Source organism: Pollicipes pollicipes, unplaced genomic scaffold, assembly GCF_011947565.3.
Source record: "Pollicipes pollicipes isolate AB1234 unplaced genomic scaffold, Ppol_2.1 Scaffold_7231;HRSCAF=8579_pilon_pilon_pilon, whole genome shotgun sequence".
Classification (NCBI taxonomy): Eukaryota; Metazoa; Arthropoda; class Thecostraca; order Pollicipedomorpha; family Pollicipedidae; genus Pollicipes; species Pollicipes pollicipes.
In genome coordinates this window covers 37104621-37121188 of record NW_023597034.1, presented here as the reverse complement: position 1 = coordinate 37121188, position 16568 = coordinate 37104621, and the positions used below count along the sequence as shown (strand labels likewise).

The following is a 16568-nucleotide window of genomic DNA, read 5'->3' as shown; positions in this document are numbered from 1 at the left end:
ATCCTCGGCGCGGAAACCACTTTTGTTTTTGATGTGGGCGTTTGTTGGGGTCGGGTCGCGCGCCGGAGAAAATGCAGAATTTTCCAGTTGATGATGGTAGTGCTACTAACCTTCTGCATAAACTTTGCACCAGGATAACTAGGAAAAAGGGAGGTAAGTTCTCATGACTTTTGTACCTCGGACAAGATTAAATGGGCCCTTCTTCCCAGAGGTGAAACAACTTGCATTTTAGTGCACCTGGGAATTTAGATGTTTATTTTAGGATTCCCTTCTATTTAAATGTAGTGCCAGGCGCTTGTTTGAAATTACATTGAAAAGAGTGCAAGGTACTTGGAGAAAGTTTCCTGAGTGGGTTTAAAATTGGACTGCTTGTGTCGTCAAACTTCACGTTATACCCATGAAACTATGTCCCGGGCTGCAGAAAATATGTGCCTTGTGCATGCCAGGTATAGCAGGGACGTTCTGGAAACAAGTAAAATATGTGTATGTAATCACATTTGAGTGATCTGGTTTTGGTGCATTGTTACCACCAGCTCCAGCATACAGAGCCAATGTCTCAAGCCATGATGAAGTTGCCTAGCTAAATCCAAAAAAGGTACTCTCAGATAATTGATGATTTATCTATTGAGTTGAATGATTTCCAAGTCAGCCCAGTTCAGCCTGTCCTAAAGTAAGCACACAGCCTTACACACCAGGCTCAGCTCACTGATGTTCTGCAGGTGTGTAATGTAGGATTGTGGTAGGGTGGATGCATCTTTTGCAGGTGGGATCAGATCAACTGCCTGATATGTCTGTTTTGACTGAGGCCCACTGAATCCAACCCAGTACCTATCCAATATTGTTTCTAGTGAATAGTTTTGTTGAAACTGCAAGATAAACTGCAACAGATGTGTTACAGCAACAGTGAAACTGCAATATTGTGCTATCCACCTGGCACGCTGCTGTGCACACAGATAAACACCCTGATCTGCAAACCATGGCAAAGACATGAATGATTTGGAGCAGCTTGAATCCTTTCTCATTTGCAACAGCTTTTTACAGTGTAGACTCTACTTTATCACCAGATTTAACATGGCTGGGTGGGGGGTCAAATTGACCCCCCAAAGATTTTTCCGGAATGGCTTCGGAATAGCGTGGCTTAGCAGAACCCAATTTTGCATAGCTGTAGGCAATTGATTAGAAGGTTGTTTGACTTAAAAAATTAGATGTACCTTGTAAGGTCGCTGACCTATGGCAAGTCAAAGCCAAGCCATGGTCTCAGCGAATGCAATTTCTAGGGGATTGTTCAATCTGATGCAATGACAGAGTGTTTGATGAAGCCGTACATCTCTGAAATGCTTTCTTAGGCAATACAAATATTGAATAAGCAAATTACACTGACCTAAGGTCAGGTATGAAGGTCAAACCAAGGTCAAAACCAACCTGTTTTGTCACTTTAGGGCTCGCTGTATGGGACAGTTTCTGGTGCTCATTTGGAATTTATTGATAGCAGGAACCACATTATACATCTTCCATGGACTTGTTAGGTGTCAGAATACATTATTCACCCAAGACAACCCAGGTCAACATTTTGTTTTTAGGAGCATACTGCCTAGCGTAATCTTTGTCGCTTATTCAAATACAAAACTCAGCAGTCTTGTATGATTTTGGTCACCATGACCTTCAAAAGGTTAAGCAAGGTCACTAACCTTAAATGTGCTTGGGACCTATTACTTGGAAACAGTTGTCTAGGTTCTGGGGGCAATTTGGAGACCAACCTGGAACTTGTCCTTGTTGATATTAATTGACCTGAAGGTCATGACCTAGGAATCTCAAACTTTGACCTAAGTGAGTTCACATGCAGGTCAACACACCCTGTGAATTTGATGTCTCTAGCTCTCTTTCCCGAGATCCCAGTGGGAATCAAATTGTCCCGCCCCCCCCCACCCGAGCAAAGGGTGTCTAGCTGGCCACCCAGGCACGTGTTAAGATGCCCCAAGATAACAAGCTACTCCACAACAAAACATTTTAATTAAAATTTCTAAAAGCTGCTCTGAATGCAACAGTTATCAAGAACCTGTCCTGTCCTATTGTCAACCCACAATGGGGTGTTGAGTGACAGGTTAGTCCAGTGTTCATCTCTATAATCTTGAGTATATTGATGGTCTCAAAACAGATGACACACAGTGAAAATGTTCTAGTCACTCACAGTGCTATCTTCAAAGTGATCCATGCACATTTCCACAGACTGAAGCATGAAGCAGCATTCATTGGTATGCTCAAATTGGTTTTTCAGATGAAGTGCTTCCATTCTTCTACCGGACAATCCAGCAATTGTCTGGTGCTGATGGCATGGCAAAGAAGGAATACAACATGTTCATCATTGGGGAGCAGATCAAGAAGTTGCTGGCCAAGAATGGCAGAGAGCGTGATGCTGTACACTTTGGAGATCTGCTGAGAAGACTCCAACACAGCGTAGGTTTCGTGTGCACAGCAGCAGTTGTTGCCTTACAAGTGTTATGGTTGTAGTTGGTTATTGGGTCTTTACATGCAAAAAGGTCGCTTGTGTATGGCAGATCCCATACCTGGCTGTAAGTTTAACCTGTCAGTATGCTGGTTTGATATCCATGTGATGAAGTGCATTTTTCATGCATCACTTCATGTTTACATGTTAAGTCGTGAGTTAAGCCCACACCATTGATCCCATATATTTTCACACTGCCATCGCTCATACGCAGCTCCAAGCCACCTCACAAGTGTGCCATTGTGTCCACGTCGCGACGCCGGCCGCTCGGCCCGTGAGCACCGCTGACCCCGCCCCCTCCCCCAGCCTGTGCTGCGCAGTCAGGCGTCCGTGCTCTGCTTCCTGCTGCATCTGAGCCGTCTGGGCGGCGCTGATGCGGCTCCGTTCCAGCGTCTCGCTCCGGTCGCTGCCCTGCCCAGCCTCGTGAGTCTGTCGAGCTCGGCCTCTGGGGAGCAAGTGTCAACACGCTGTGATGCGTGAAGTCTGTCAGCTGCGGGCGGCCCAGTTCGCGGTGCGCCTGCGCTGTCTGCGCCGCCGTCATCTACGGGGTCTGCCCGACTGACCGTGTCCCCCTCCCACAGCGGCCGGCGGCCCCCCGCAGCCGAAGCACGCGATGCCAGCGGAGGCTCAAATGAAGGCTCTCTGGCATGGTTATTTGTCCTGATCAGTATGGGATGATGTACAATGCAGTATAGTGTAAAGGACTGTACTAAGAAACATTGGATGGTGCTTTGTGATTATGAGGCTGGTTTGTCAGTGTTATAACTGTATTTTTGTTTTTACTATTTTGATCTTATATGCTCTCATTCAGTTTTGCGCCGTGCAATCCAGTTCTAACAGCCTGCACTGTGGACCGTTTCCAGGCAAAGAACACTCTGATTGAATCCCAGCAGGCGTCCAACGTCACCAGTGGCTTTGTTTCGGCCTCCGACCTGATTTTGGCGCCGCCACTCTTGGCAAATGTCCCCCAAGGTATGCTGTATGTTAGAGGCAGGGTAAGCTCTCAGCAGTACTGGCACTGCTGTGCTCGTATCTAATTCCGATATTTTAGGCGCGAACGTGCCCCTGAACCTGCAGCCCCACCAATAAACATATATATATTTCACACATGCTGCTATGAGCCAGGGAGCCAGTGTAAACACGCTGTGACGCGTGAAGTCTGTCAACTACCGGCGGCCCAGTTCGCGGTGCGCCTGCGCTGTCTGCGCCGCCGTCGTCCGTGGGGTCCGCCCGACTGACCGTGTCCCCCTCCCGCAGCGGCCGGCGGCGCTCCACAGCCGGTCAGCAACGGCACGCGACAGCCACCCCGCCAGCCCTTCACCAGTGAGTGGCGGCTGGGGCGGGTGCAGTCGGTCTGCCGCCCCCTGCTGACGATCAGCGCTGCGGTGTGATGCTGGGACTGGGCGCAGTCGGAGCTGCCGCTGCCGATCTGACCGCTGGGAGTCGTGCTTACGTTGGTCGACCAGGTAGCGACCGCCGGTTTTGCGTTGCGTGGCGCTGGCCACGCTGCTTAACCGGACAGTGTGTCAGCGTCTAAAGGCTGTCTTGCTGTCCGCCCGGCGCTGGCGGGGACCTGACAGGCCAACCCGCTTAATCGGACAGCGTCTGAGAGCTGTCTGGCCATCTGCCCGGCGCTGGCGGCGACCTAAGGTCGGCGCTGGCGGCGACCGCTTAACCGGACAGTGTGTCAGCGTGTGAGAGCTGTCTCGCCGTCCACCCGACACCGGCTGACCGAGGTGCATGTGCTGGACGACCCACAGGTCAGACAGAGCTGTCGGAGCAGACGCTGCTCAGGGAGGTGCTGTACGCCTTCCAGGGCATCGAGGGCAAGTACCTCAAGTCCAACGCCAAGCGCGACCACGTCACCATCGACCCCAAGGTCAGCGGACAAACGGCGCACTGTCGGCCCGCCCACAGGCAGCCGGCACACGTCACGGCGTGCGCGCTGGGAATGGCCGGAGTGGTGGCTTACGCCCTCAGTCTCGGCTGCAAGTCTTGTATTATACACCAGCAAAGGACGCAACCTAATGTATCATGCAGACCAGTGCGGGATTCGATGGACGTTTTCGTACCGTCATCGGTACCGTCATCGGTCGTCAGTTGACACGAGTGGTGCCGTGACAGCAGAGGTTGGCTTCGCTCGGCCACCCAGCGGACGGGACGGGCTTCGTCAGTGTGCGCCGGTCTTCTCCACTGTGGCTTGGATGTAGTCTCACCCAGCACAAAACCAGCTGTGTGATGACCACCTTTTTTGTCGTGAGGCGTGAATCCATTGCGATGTGGTCGGCTGATTTGTGCTATTCAGCGCTTGTGGGCTTCGTGGTTTCGAAATCGGGGGCTGCTTCTTTACTTGTTCTGCGATTTGGTGGGTCGGCGGTGCTATTTCCAGAGGGCACTTGGCAGGGGGGGGGGGAGGGGGGTCGAATGGGGGTAAAAGCGCGACTCATTCTACTATCCTTCATGAATGGTGGCGTCGGTGAGCGACAGTGCAGCTTGTCGCCGTCACCAGGTGTCGTCGTCATCAGTCTGATCCGTCACCGTTTGTTAGTGTCACCAGTGTTGTCGGTCACCAGTTGTTGGTGTCCTCGATGTGATCTTTCGCTAGCTGTCATTATCATCAGCGTGGTCCATCACCAGTGGCTAGTGTCACTGGTGTGGCTATCACCAGGTGTCAGTGTCTTCAGCGTGGCCCATCACCAGGAGTCAGTGTCACTGACTCCTGGTGATGGGCCAAGGAGTATGGACCAAACCATAACCAGGAGTCAGTGCCACTAGTGTGGTTCATCACCAGCTGTCAGTTTCACCAGCGTGGATGGTCACCAGTTATCAGTGTCACTAGCGTGTTCATCACCAGGTGTCAGTGTCACCAGCATGGCCCATCACCAGGAGCTGGTGTCACTAGCATGGCTTGTCACCAGGTGTCAGTGTGACCAGCGTGGCCCGTCAGTAGGTGTCATTGTCACCAGATATTGGTGTCACGAGGTGTCATTGTCGCCAGGTGTCGTTGTCACCAGGTGTCAGTGTGACCAGTGCATCCCATTATTGGGTGTCACTATCACCAGGTATGTGTCACCAGCATGGCCACTCACCAGGTGTCAGTGTGACCGGCGTGGCCCGTCAGTAGGTGTCAGTGTCGCCAGGTATTGGCGTCACGAGGTGTCGGTGTCACCAGGTGTCAGTGTGACCAGCGTGAGCCGCACCGCCGCCAGGTCTCTGTGAGCGGCAGCGTACGCGGCACGGTGCTGCGGCTGGTGGAGCTGGGCTGGCTGTACGGCCGTGTTCGGCTGTTCTGCCGCTCCGTGGCCGCCCGGCCCGACGCCGGCCTGCTGGCCCAGAGTCTGGCCTCCGCCCTCCGCGAGCAGCTGCAGCAGTTCTACCGGCTCATAGCGCTGATGGAGGCCCAGGTGGGGGTTGCTACCAGGTGGTGGCACTGATTAGGGTACAATTGAGGAGTATCGCTGGCTCATATGGTGATGGCAGATTTCCAAAATGGATGAGGTGGGGTGTGAAAGGTGTAATTATAAATTCATGCTTCCAGACTTCTGGCTCCCGGTGCTCTCCGCACGCTTCACATCTCGTCGGCGACTTATCCGTTGTCCTTTGACCCCAAGCCGTGACATCCTGAGATACCCGATGGATTTGCCAAGCCCGAGGCGCCCGTATGCTAGGCTGACCGCCGCCCGGCTCGATGCTGGTCGGTGGACTCTGAGGCAGAGGATAAGCAACAGACAGTGAAGTCGAAGCCAGGAGTGCACTGACATTCCGCCGAACAGTGGTCGAGTATTGCCCCAGTCGCGCGTAGTTATATTTTTAGGTGTCATATTGGAATTAGACTTTGATGCGAATTCTTGTGACGACAGTTATTTATTGCAGCGTCGAATACCAACAAGATCTGAACGATAATGGCCTTTTGTTTCTGAGGGGTGGGGGTGATGTTCAAATCTGGTGCGATGCACTATTTTCCCTGGACTGGCCGCCCGATAGCTAGCCTGCTCGTGTGCGCCCTGCGAGCGCCGCGTCTGTCCCCCAGCTGTCGGGCGGCGAGTCGGGCGGCGAGCGGCTGATAGCTAGCCTGCTTGTGTGCGCCCTGTGAGCGCCGCGTCTGTCCCCCAGCTGTCGGGCGGCGAGTCGGGCGGCGAGCGGCTGACGCTGCGCCGCCTGCACGTCTGGACGCTGGACCCGTTCTTCCAACTGCGCTTCCTGGCGGCGCTGACGGACGCGTGCGGCGGCGAGACGGGCGGCGCGCTCGCCTCCGTGCTGCACCGCCACCTCAGCCACGGCGACCCGGCGCTGGTGCGCACCGTCCGACACCTGCTTAGCAAGGTCAGCTGGCGGCGCGGGCGGCCGGGCGCACGCGTCGGCGTCGGGCGAGAGACTCAGCTAGGTCGCTGGGGTGGGGGAGGGGCGAGGTGTGCGGTTGGCGCTGCTCTTGCTGAGCCGGCGAAAGCCTGGTGTCGTGTTACGGTAAACTCTGTTCAGGAGGGCTCTAGCCAGATCTTAGTTATTCCTAGCTAGTTGATGTTAGTCATGCGGTACCGATTTATTCTTCACGGATGTTCAGATTCGCCCAGCATGAGAAGGTGAATGCTGGACGCCTTGTTACATCTCCATTGGTGGACTGGTGAACGAATGTTCGATACGCTAAGCAAGTGGATGAATGACGTCATGCTTTGACGTCTCCTCCGCTGACAGACCTGTGAGCCCATGTTCATCATGCTGAGCCAGTGGATGTTTGACGGCGAGCTGGAGGACCGCCACAAGGAGCTGTTCATCGCCGCCGACCCGTCCGTGGCCGACGACCGGCTCTGGCACGACAAGTATCAGCTGAGGTCAGCCATTGTGATACAATTTCGGACGGTGCTGTTCGCCGCTGCTCCGTCGGTATCGCGCCCGGTTAAACAGCTCTTGGCAACTCCTGAATCGCTGGGAACCAGTGGCTTGTCAGCCAGGTGACACCTTACAATGTATCACTGGATTGCTTGTGATGCTGGTGTGTTTTCATACTTGCCCTGGGCCGGGGATTTTGCCCTGGCTCTGTTGCGGGTTAATGCCAGTGAAACAGGTGCTGCTTCGAGCTCATGAGCGGTTGACAGGAGCAGCACCGCATTAGCTGGCCGTCGGAGCCACCATTACCGACCGACCTGCTTCAGCTCGCCATGTGACCCTCAATGTCGGCGCCGCAGGGAGTCGCAGATCCCCAGCTTCCTGACGAACACGCAGGCCCGGCGCATCCTGGCCACTGGCAAGAGCATCAACTTTCTGCGCCAGGTGTGCCGCGACGACAGTGGCATTCGCGGCATCGAGTCGCTGCGCGCCAAGTTCGACGCCATCAACGGTGAGTGTCCGCCGCGTCCAGCTGGCCGGCCAGGGGCAGCCGCGATACCAAGGGAGGGGGAGCGCGTGTGGTCTTGGTCCCGGTCCTGGTCCTGGCCTGGTCCTGATCCTGATCCTGATCCTGATCCTGATCCTGATCCTGATCCTGATCCTGATCCTAATCGTGGCCCTGGCCCTGGCTCTGGTCCTGGCCTTGCGCCTGGTCCTGGCCCCGGTCTTGGCCCTGGCCCTGGTCCTGGCCTTGCGCCTGGTCCTGGCCCTGGCCCTGGTCTTGGCCCTGGTCCTGGCCCTGGCCCTGGCCCTGGTCCTGGTCATGCCCCTGGTCGTGCCCCTGCCCCTGCCCCTGCCCCTGCCCCTGCCCCTGCCCCTGGCCCTGGTCCTGCGCCTGGGCCTAGTCCTGGTCGTGATGTTCAGCTCAGTGTGTGTGTGGCGTCCGGGGAGAGAGCGGGCCTGATCTGTCGTCCTGTGGTCGCGGCTTGCGTTTGCGTAAAGGTGTTTTCGGACCCTCCGAACTGTTTGGTCTTTTGTGATGGCTCCCGGAATCCTCCATGGTATGCTGCACATTTAGTAAGCTGGACACTGCATTTTTCTTCCGAGAACTTGCCTCCACCACTTCCTTCCAAGATACAAAAAGTCCTTCAAGGCGTTTAACGTATCAGTCATCTCCACATTTGCCGACGGGCTGACCGCTGACCAGCCTCCTAGCTGTTGAATTAACGCCTCCCTTAACCAAAGCCGGAGTCCGACCCGTGCCACCCGTCCTTCTCCGTCTCCCAATCCCCGCACGCCTTGGAGTCCGCCTGACGCCTGCACTGGGCGCGTGCCGCGCCCGCCAGTGGAGGCGCTGTACCTGGAGGACGGCACGGGGGAGCTGAGCGCCACGATCGCGGCCGTCTACCGCGAGACGGCCCGCCACGTCCTCGACACCATGTGCCAGCGCTACCAGTTCCTGGAGAACCTGCAGGCGATCCGGCGCTACCTGCTGCTGGGCCAGGGAGACTTCATTCGGCACCTGTTGGAGCTGATCGAGTCAGTACCCGGAGACGCAGTCGCAGTGTACCCGTGAGGCAGTGCCAAGACACGTCCACACACACCCTTGAATCAGTGCCGAATCAATGCCCACACTCGCCCTTAAGTCAGCATCGGGACTCCGCGAACACGTACGCCTGAATCAGCGTCACTAGACACAGCAGCTCACGCTGACGCCTGGGTTAGAAACAAGCCACCGCTCACACGCACCCCCCGAGTCGCGGGCACACTGTTTACTGCCGTGGGAATAGACTTGCGCAACGTCTATGTGTATGGATAATGAAACAGTCTTATAGACGTGGTCTTGGCCATTGGTCTCGTCCAAAGTTACCCTCCTTGCCATCGAATTCAATCATACAAGTCCGTCCCCTCCCGTTGACAGCAAAACACAGTCCTTGAACATGTGCTCCCCAAATATGCGTAACCATCCCTTCGACCCGACCTGTTTATGCTCACCTTGTTGACGTGTGTTGCCGCGCGCACAGACCGGAGCTGTGCAAGCCGGCCACCACGCTGTACCCGCACAACCTGAACGGCATTCTGGAGTCAGCGATCCGCGCCACCAACGCGCAGTGGGAGGCGGCGGACGTACTGAAGCGGCTGGACGTGCGGCTGCTGAGCGTCTCGCCCGGCGACACCGGCTGGGACGTATTCAGCCTCGACTACCACACGGACGGCCCCATCAGGACGGTGAGCGCGGCCACCGGGCGGCGCGGCAAGGGCTCAAGGTCAGGACCGGGAGGGGCTAGTGATCGAGACAGCGGTGGAGTCGCGGATCAGACGGGTGAGATGCTGTCGCACCGAGCATCGGCTGATCAGGACAGTGGAAGTGGCCACCGGGTGAGGGCTCGAGGCCAGGACCGGGAGGGACTAGTGATCGAGACAGCGGTGGAGTCGCGGACCAGACGGGCGAGGCTGTCGCACGGAGCATCGGCTCATCAGGACAGCGAGAGCGGCCACGGGGTGAGGGCTCGAGGTCAGGACCGGGAGGGGCTGGTGATCCAGACAGCGGTGGAGTCGCGGACCAGACGGGTGATGCTGTCGCACCGAGCATCGGCTGATCAGGACAGCGAGAGCGGCCACCGGGTGAGGGCTCGAGGGTCAGCACGGTGTTAGAGCCGCATATCAGACAAGTAAGGGTGTCCAACGGACGTGTCCATGGGGACGGTGAGATGGTTACCCGTGTATTGTCTTCGGCATCATTGCTCCGAATTTGCAAATTTTCCGATTCGATGTGCCACATCACGTGGCCCTGCCTGCACAGCCAGCGTGTAACGTCGCTCCGGCGCCTGTTTCAGATCTTCACCCCGCAGTGCATGACGTGCTACCTGATGCTGTTCAACGCGCTGTGGCGCGCCAAGCGCATGGAGTTCGTGCTCTCCGGGGTGTGGAAGCGGCAGGCCCTGCTGGCAAAGATGACGAAGAGTGAGTCAGACCGCGTGGGGCGATCGCCGCGATTTATCGACAGGGTCTAGCCGTGTCAGCTTATTGATGGGTGTGGAATGGGCTGCGGCATGCTGTCCTCAGGGTCTTGGCTACTGAACCATTGGTGCGTAACCGTTCCACTGCGATGTCACCGGAACCGTTCGTCGACACTGCCCCCTCCCCCTCCCCCCGGCAGGCCTGACGGAGACCAGCGTGGTCCTGCACCTGGCGGACGTGCTGACCTCGCAGATGGTGCACTTCATCCACCAGCTGGCCTATTACATCACATTTGAGGTCAGTCAGTCCGTGGAACCGCCGTGACGCTGACCGAGCTACAATTACTGATTGCACTCACCGCCAGTGCTATCTTTAACAGCTCACGTAAATTTGTGCAGTTTGCGCCGTGCTATATGCGCAAACTGCTATACTGCGCCCCTATATGATAAATGTGCCTTTGGCAACGACACATTGATCTCGGTATCGGCATGTCGTCTTGTCTGACTTCTGACGAACTTTGTCACTGTCGTCGGCCAGGTGATGGAGTGCTCCTGGGCCGACCTGACCTCGAAGGTCAAGCGGGCCGACAGTCTGGACGAGGTGATCAGCGCGCACACAGAGTTCCTGAACACCATCATGTCTCGTGCCCTGCTAGACGACACGTCCCAGGTCAGAGCCGGGTCGGAGGTCACGCCCCAGGCTGTAGCCGGGTCAGAGGTTACGTTTCAGGTCAGTGCCGGGTCGGAGGTCACGCCCCAGGTTATAGCCGGGTCAGAGGTTACGTCTCAGGTTAGAGCCGGCCCGTCTCGACGGACGGCGGGCTGCGCTGGTCCGCTCAGCTGTAGGAGCCGGCCACACGCGCAAGTCTGGACATCGATTCCTGTCCTGGCGTCTGTTGCTTTGGTGCTCTCCGTCTTGTGGCACTCTCGTCGTTGGGCCCACCGTCCTGCGGCGCTCCTCGATTTTCGCGCGTCGGAGCGGACCGCCGACGCTGCTGAGCACGCCAGACTTGCAGGACTGGCCCGCGGCGTGTGACCTGCCACGCCCTGACTCGGTCGTACTCTCTGTCGGCAGGACATGCTGCACCAGCTGCGCGTCATCTACGACCTGATCCTGCAGTTCCAGATCCTGCAGGAGCGGCTCTATGACCGCGTGGAGGCCGAGCTGGCGCGCCGCGCTGAATACCAGGCCGCGGTCAGTTTCGGGGCGGGTGGTCAGCGTTGGTGCCGGGCTGCGGTCAGCGTCGGGGCCGGTGGCCAGGGTCGGTGCCAAGCCTTGGCCAGTGTCGGGGCTGGTGGTCAGGGTCAGTGCCGGACCGCGGTCAGTGTCGGGGCTGGTGGTCAGGGTCGGTACCAAGCCGTGGTCAGTGTCGGTGCTGGTGGCCAGGGTCGGTGCCAAGCCGTGGTCAGGGTCGGGGCTGGTGGTCGGGATCTGTGCCGGACCGCGGTCAGTGTGGGGGCTGGTGGCCGGGTCGGTACCAAGCCGTGGCCAGTGTCGGGGCTGGTGGTCAGGGTCGGTACCAAGCCGCGGTCAGTGTCGGGGCTGGTGATCAGGGTCGGTACCAAGCCGTGGTCAGTGTGTGTCGCCGCGGCGTGCGTCGCAGTGCTGTCTCTTCCGGGTACCAGATCCGGGACCCAGCACAATGCAATGATCAGCTCACACTGGACCACCCGCTGTAAAAACCAGCGATTGTAGCGTCCTTCTGTACGGCGTAACTGCCGTTTTCACAGCTACCGCTGCGGTCATTGGCGCCGTGAGCGCCACGTAAGAGCCTCTTGTGAGGAGCACGCTGTTCCCTGCCACAGCGAGCGTTCGTGTCTCGTGTTCCCCGGTGACGGCCGGCTGATGACGGGGTGCGGTGGGCTGTGCGGATCAGATCGCGGCGCGCACGCGGGCCGGCCAGTACGGCACCAGCAGCGCCGACGAGGCGGCCGAGGCGGAGCGGCGGCGCGACTTCGTCAAGATCTTCCTGCCGGCCACTAAGGCGCAGCTGCAGAACCTCACGCAGGGATACCAGGTCAGCCGCGTGGCGGGCAGCGCGCTATTGCAGACGGCTGACACTGGTGGTGCTTATGTGGACGCTCAAGTGCTAAGCTAGGGCTGGGAAGTAGTGTTTATTAGCGGCGTGTGTGGGCGGATTTTTTTTGCTTCTTTGTTGCATGACATCTGTTCGTTTTCTTTTGTGGGATGAGAGCCCAATGTGTGGGAAAGAAGCTTGAAATGTCTGGAACCTCATGTCCGCCTGCGCGCTGTTATGGTTCCTAGTTGCGGAATGTTCGCGTTCTTTTATTATGCCTTTGGTCGTTCTCTGGTTCTTAGAAATTTCAGCTTAACTTCAATATTGGACGTTGAGCTGGCTGGACGGTACTGCAGAGAAAGTGACGCGTCTCGGCCTCCCCGACAGAACATGGTGCTGGGTCTGCTGATGATGCTGTCATCCCAGGAGGATCTCAGCCTGCAGTACCTCAGCTTCCGACTCGACTTCAACGAGCACTACCGCAGCAAGGACTCGCGCCTCTCACTACCGCTGACGTATCACCACCGGCGCATGAGCGGCGTCGGGGTGCGGCTGTGACCCGGTGGGGTCAACCGAGGTCACGGCACCGGCGGCGGGGTCAGGTTTCTGGAGGGCTCAGCTAGGGTCAGAGTACAAGCGGCGGGGTCAGCCTTCCGGGCGGGTCAGCCGAGATCACGGCCCAAGCCTCGGGGGCAGGCCTGTGGCGAGGTCACTCGGGGTCACGGCACAAGTAGCGGAGCCGGACCTCCGGAGCGTTCTCCAAGCTGAGGTCACGGAATGAGCGGTGGGGCAGACCTTTCAGGAGGCTGCCCAGAATCACTGCATCTGCTGGCACTGGCTCAGCCTCCCCCACCCGAGGTCGCCTGAAGCCATATGTTTGGCGTTGGGGTGCCTGAGGGAAGCAGTAAGCTTGACCAGGCCAGACAAAGATGTCTCCTGAAGAGAGGCAGAGTCTAGTGCTGCCTGGGACTGGTTCGAAAGACTCATTCACGGACCTCTGAGAGCGCTGTCAGCTGCTGACGCTGCTGAACTCTGATTGGCGTCCGCTAGAGCGGAGCTCTGGCGATAGCCGACGCTGTCCGCCGCTGTCCCCGACCTAGGCTCCACTCCATGTCCTCCGGAAGTCAGTAGGCTCGTGTCCGCCGCTTTCCCCGACCTGGGCTCCGTTCCGTGCCCTCCGGGAGTCAGAAGGCTCGTGTCGGCCGCTGTCCCCGACCTGGACTCTCCGGGAGTGAGACGGCTCGTGTCCGCCGTCCGCCCTGCGCCGTGCCGTGGCGCGCCGGTGCGCCCTCCGGAAGCGTGGCGGCCCCTCCCGGCGTCGGCTCACTGGCCGGTGTCTCGGCCGGCAGCACCTGAGGCCACGGCTCCAGCCCGCCAGCCTGCGACACGTGACGCTGGACCCAGGGCAGCGCCAGACTGGCGCCAGCGGGCGCGTACCCGGCCTTGGTCAGAGATTTGCCCGCATGTGCGCCGGTTGGATGGAGCCATACCGTATAGCCATTCCTCACTGATGATCTGTGATGCAGCCCAGCTAACCGGCTTCGCTTTCAGTCGCGTGTTGTCCTGCTGCGCGCCCGCAGGGGTGCCACGTGTTGGCGAATCCCGTCTCGCGACTCTCAGCTCAGCTTACCTCGCTGACCCGAGCCGTGCCATGCGGGGCCTGTCCGGGGTCAGCTCGGCAGCCTGAGGCCACTAGCTTACGCCGCGCGCGCATAACCTGCTGACATTAATGCCCATAACCAACCGCTCACGCTGATTGTGTACATATGTCATCCGATTCGATGCCAAATATAGTCATCGTGTACTGAAGGGTACTTTTTGTTGCTGATCTTTTAATAACTAAAGCATGAACCATATTGGTCCATGTTGCTGGACTCGACGCAGTGTGCCATTAGATGTCAGTCGTCTGTGATATATTTCTGCTTTTGAAAAAAGCATCTTGTGATCGCAGAAGATTGCAAAATCTGTGGCAATCGTGATGACTAGTCTAGGGTCAAAGTGATGAATGGATTTTAACGAGACATTGCTGGCGTTAAGGGGGATACAACTGCTGCAACTGGAGGACTATGATAACTGAAAGATAACTGCAAGAGCAATGTACGGATTCAACGAACTCGGCCAACACCTTTGATGCACGGAGCCTAGACAAGACGCTTCATCCATCGGCTACGCAGAGCGGCCAAAGCCTGCTTTGCCGACTGTTCTCTGCTGAGTGGGTTCGCGTCGCCTCAAGCATAGCACATATGTGCAGGACGAATCGGACCGCCGTGAGACGCAGCCAGGCTCGGAGCGTGCCTGTAATCCCCTGCCTGTTACATCGGTTGTGCCGCACGCTCTGCCCGCAGGCACATCACCTGCGATCCCGCGCATACCGCTCATTCCATTTGCGTCGGGAGTCATTCATCTTGCGCAGCCTACACGGCTTTAGCACGTGTGGCTGTTTACTCTGCTCGAGATCGCATTCCCGCGCGTCGTCGCGTCGGGCAGCGGCGCCTGGGCGCTCGCCGGCTGGCCTGGAGCTGTCCGCTCCAGGGCAGCGCCGCCAGCGTGTCAGCTCCTCCCGTGTCTTCCTCGCTCCCCTCCCCCCCACGGACGGGCCGGCCGCGGCTCGACGCGCACCTGCTGCACATTAAACCCGGCGGGATTTGTGCGGGGGGCGGAGTGTCGCGACGAAATCAGCCGACCGGGCCGGCGCCAAGCGTCACCCGCGGGCGTTACAGGCCGACGCCAGCACATCTGACAGCGCTGCGCGTTGTGGCGCCATTGGAGCGCTTACGTTGTGCATGTGGAGTTGAAGTCAAGCGACACACCCACGTGCGCACGGAATGAGAGCCGGGAAGTAAACGGGCGCAGTCTCGTAACCGCCGTGAGACGCTCTGAAATGCCCGCTGGCGGTTAGGTTCGGACCCGACCACCGCTGCCCCGAGTTCATTTTTAGCCTGTGACCTCCCTGCTGCTAGCTCCAAATTGCACACTTACTAGCCGTGACGGCCTGGGAATGTGGCAGCGGGCCAGGAAGCGCGGCACCGTTGACGACGTGACGAGCCGGACTCGGCCTGGGACTCCTGGAACGCGGCACACCGGGACCCCGGCGTATCGCGTTCCAGATAGGGTCTCAGAGAAGCTAGTGGACACGGCGCCTTCCGACAGAGCCTCCTTGCAAGGATTCATAGAGGGGCACATCGCCGTACCAAAGGTACAAGACCCAACGGAGATGACCAGGCACCGGAAGACCATGCAACATATCGACTGGGAGTCGATCTGTTGCATGGTCTTCTTCATGATCGACAACAACCCACCCATTCACGCAGCTCGACACTCACAGTAAAAACAGCCGACTATAGCGGCGATGTATGGTATGTGACATGAAGAACAGTCGTGTTGGTACAATTACAGCAACGATCAGGCCCCTGACCCTGTCCTGGAACCTTAGACGGCAACTCAGCACACGGCTGCTGCGGGGAACAGTCCTAATCCCGGTGCATGCCCTCTGTAGCCGACAGGTCAGAGGGGTGCAGTGATAGATGGGCGGCCCATTCGTTCGATGGTGTGTTAGTGAGGCTTGGCCGGCATCGAAGAAAGCTGAAGAGGCTGCTGTACAGTCGGTTTTGGTCGCGTATGAGACGAGGGGGTGCTGGGCATCAACAACATTTGGCGTTAATTCAGGAATATATACGAGATAAAGGAATTATTTGCAGCATTTTATTTATTATATCTTCAGGATTTGGCCATACACTTCTGATTGTATAAATCTTTTGGACGAGCGCCCATGCATTTTTTCGCTACATTGCCATTCAGTCGAAGAACTTCGTGTCAGGTGCGGTAGAATTTTACAGCAAAAACTGCGAGCCGTTATCTTTGCAATGCCCGTCCTATGGGTAGGAGGGTCCGTGCTACCCCTCTCTGACGTCACCTGATCTTTAAAGGAGAATTTCACATCTGGAGATATAAAAGCAAGCATCAAATATTACGAAACAAGCTCACTTGTAGCTATTTGTGTTTTTCAAACGGAAAAGACTGCTCTAGACAACTAAATTCTCAGTTTAGTAAATATCCTCCTCAATGCGCCATGGTTTGATTACATCACCGTACCTTATACAACATTGACTGAGAACCAAGTGACGGCAGTTATACCTGGAAATCGCGCTCACGAACGCCAGATATGAATGGCTCGACAATTATATTTTTCTGGGCCTTGAACGCCGCACGGCTTATGGCATCACAGGATTTGAATGAGGTTATAACGCCAGGGATGTCTGCATG

The 16568-nt window shown here is 57.3% G+C and overlaps 1 protein-coding gene and 1 long non-coding RNA gene across 2 annotated transcripts; both read left to right on the top strand.

Annotated features, from left to right (window-relative positions):
• Positions 1-33: 33 nt before the first annotated feature.
• Positions 34-2853, top strand: LOC119110723 (uncharacterized). Its single transcript, XR_005095543.1, has 3 exons — positions 34-153; positions 2276-2454; positions 2810-2853. It is a non-coding gene; the product is annotated as an uncharacterized LOC119110723 (long non-coding RNA).
• Positions 2854-2860: 7 nt separating this feature from the next.
• On the top strand, positions 2861-13256 carry LOC119110722 (gamma-tubulin complex component 3; the record flags this gene model as incomplete). Its single annotated transcript, XM_037234644.1, has 16 exons — positions 2861-2926; positions 3367-3475; positions 3761-3826; positions 4264-4382; positions 5713-5907; positions 6617-6826; positions 7196-7332; positions 7687-7838; positions 8674-8866; positions 9352-9556; positions 10165-10291; positions 10488-10585; positions 10826-10957; positions 11363-11482; positions 12165-12305; positions 12693-13256. Coding segments are annotated over 16 exons (2241 nt in total), but the record flags the coding sequence as incomplete, so codon positions are not given.
• Positions 13257-16568: the final 3312 nt, after the last annotated feature.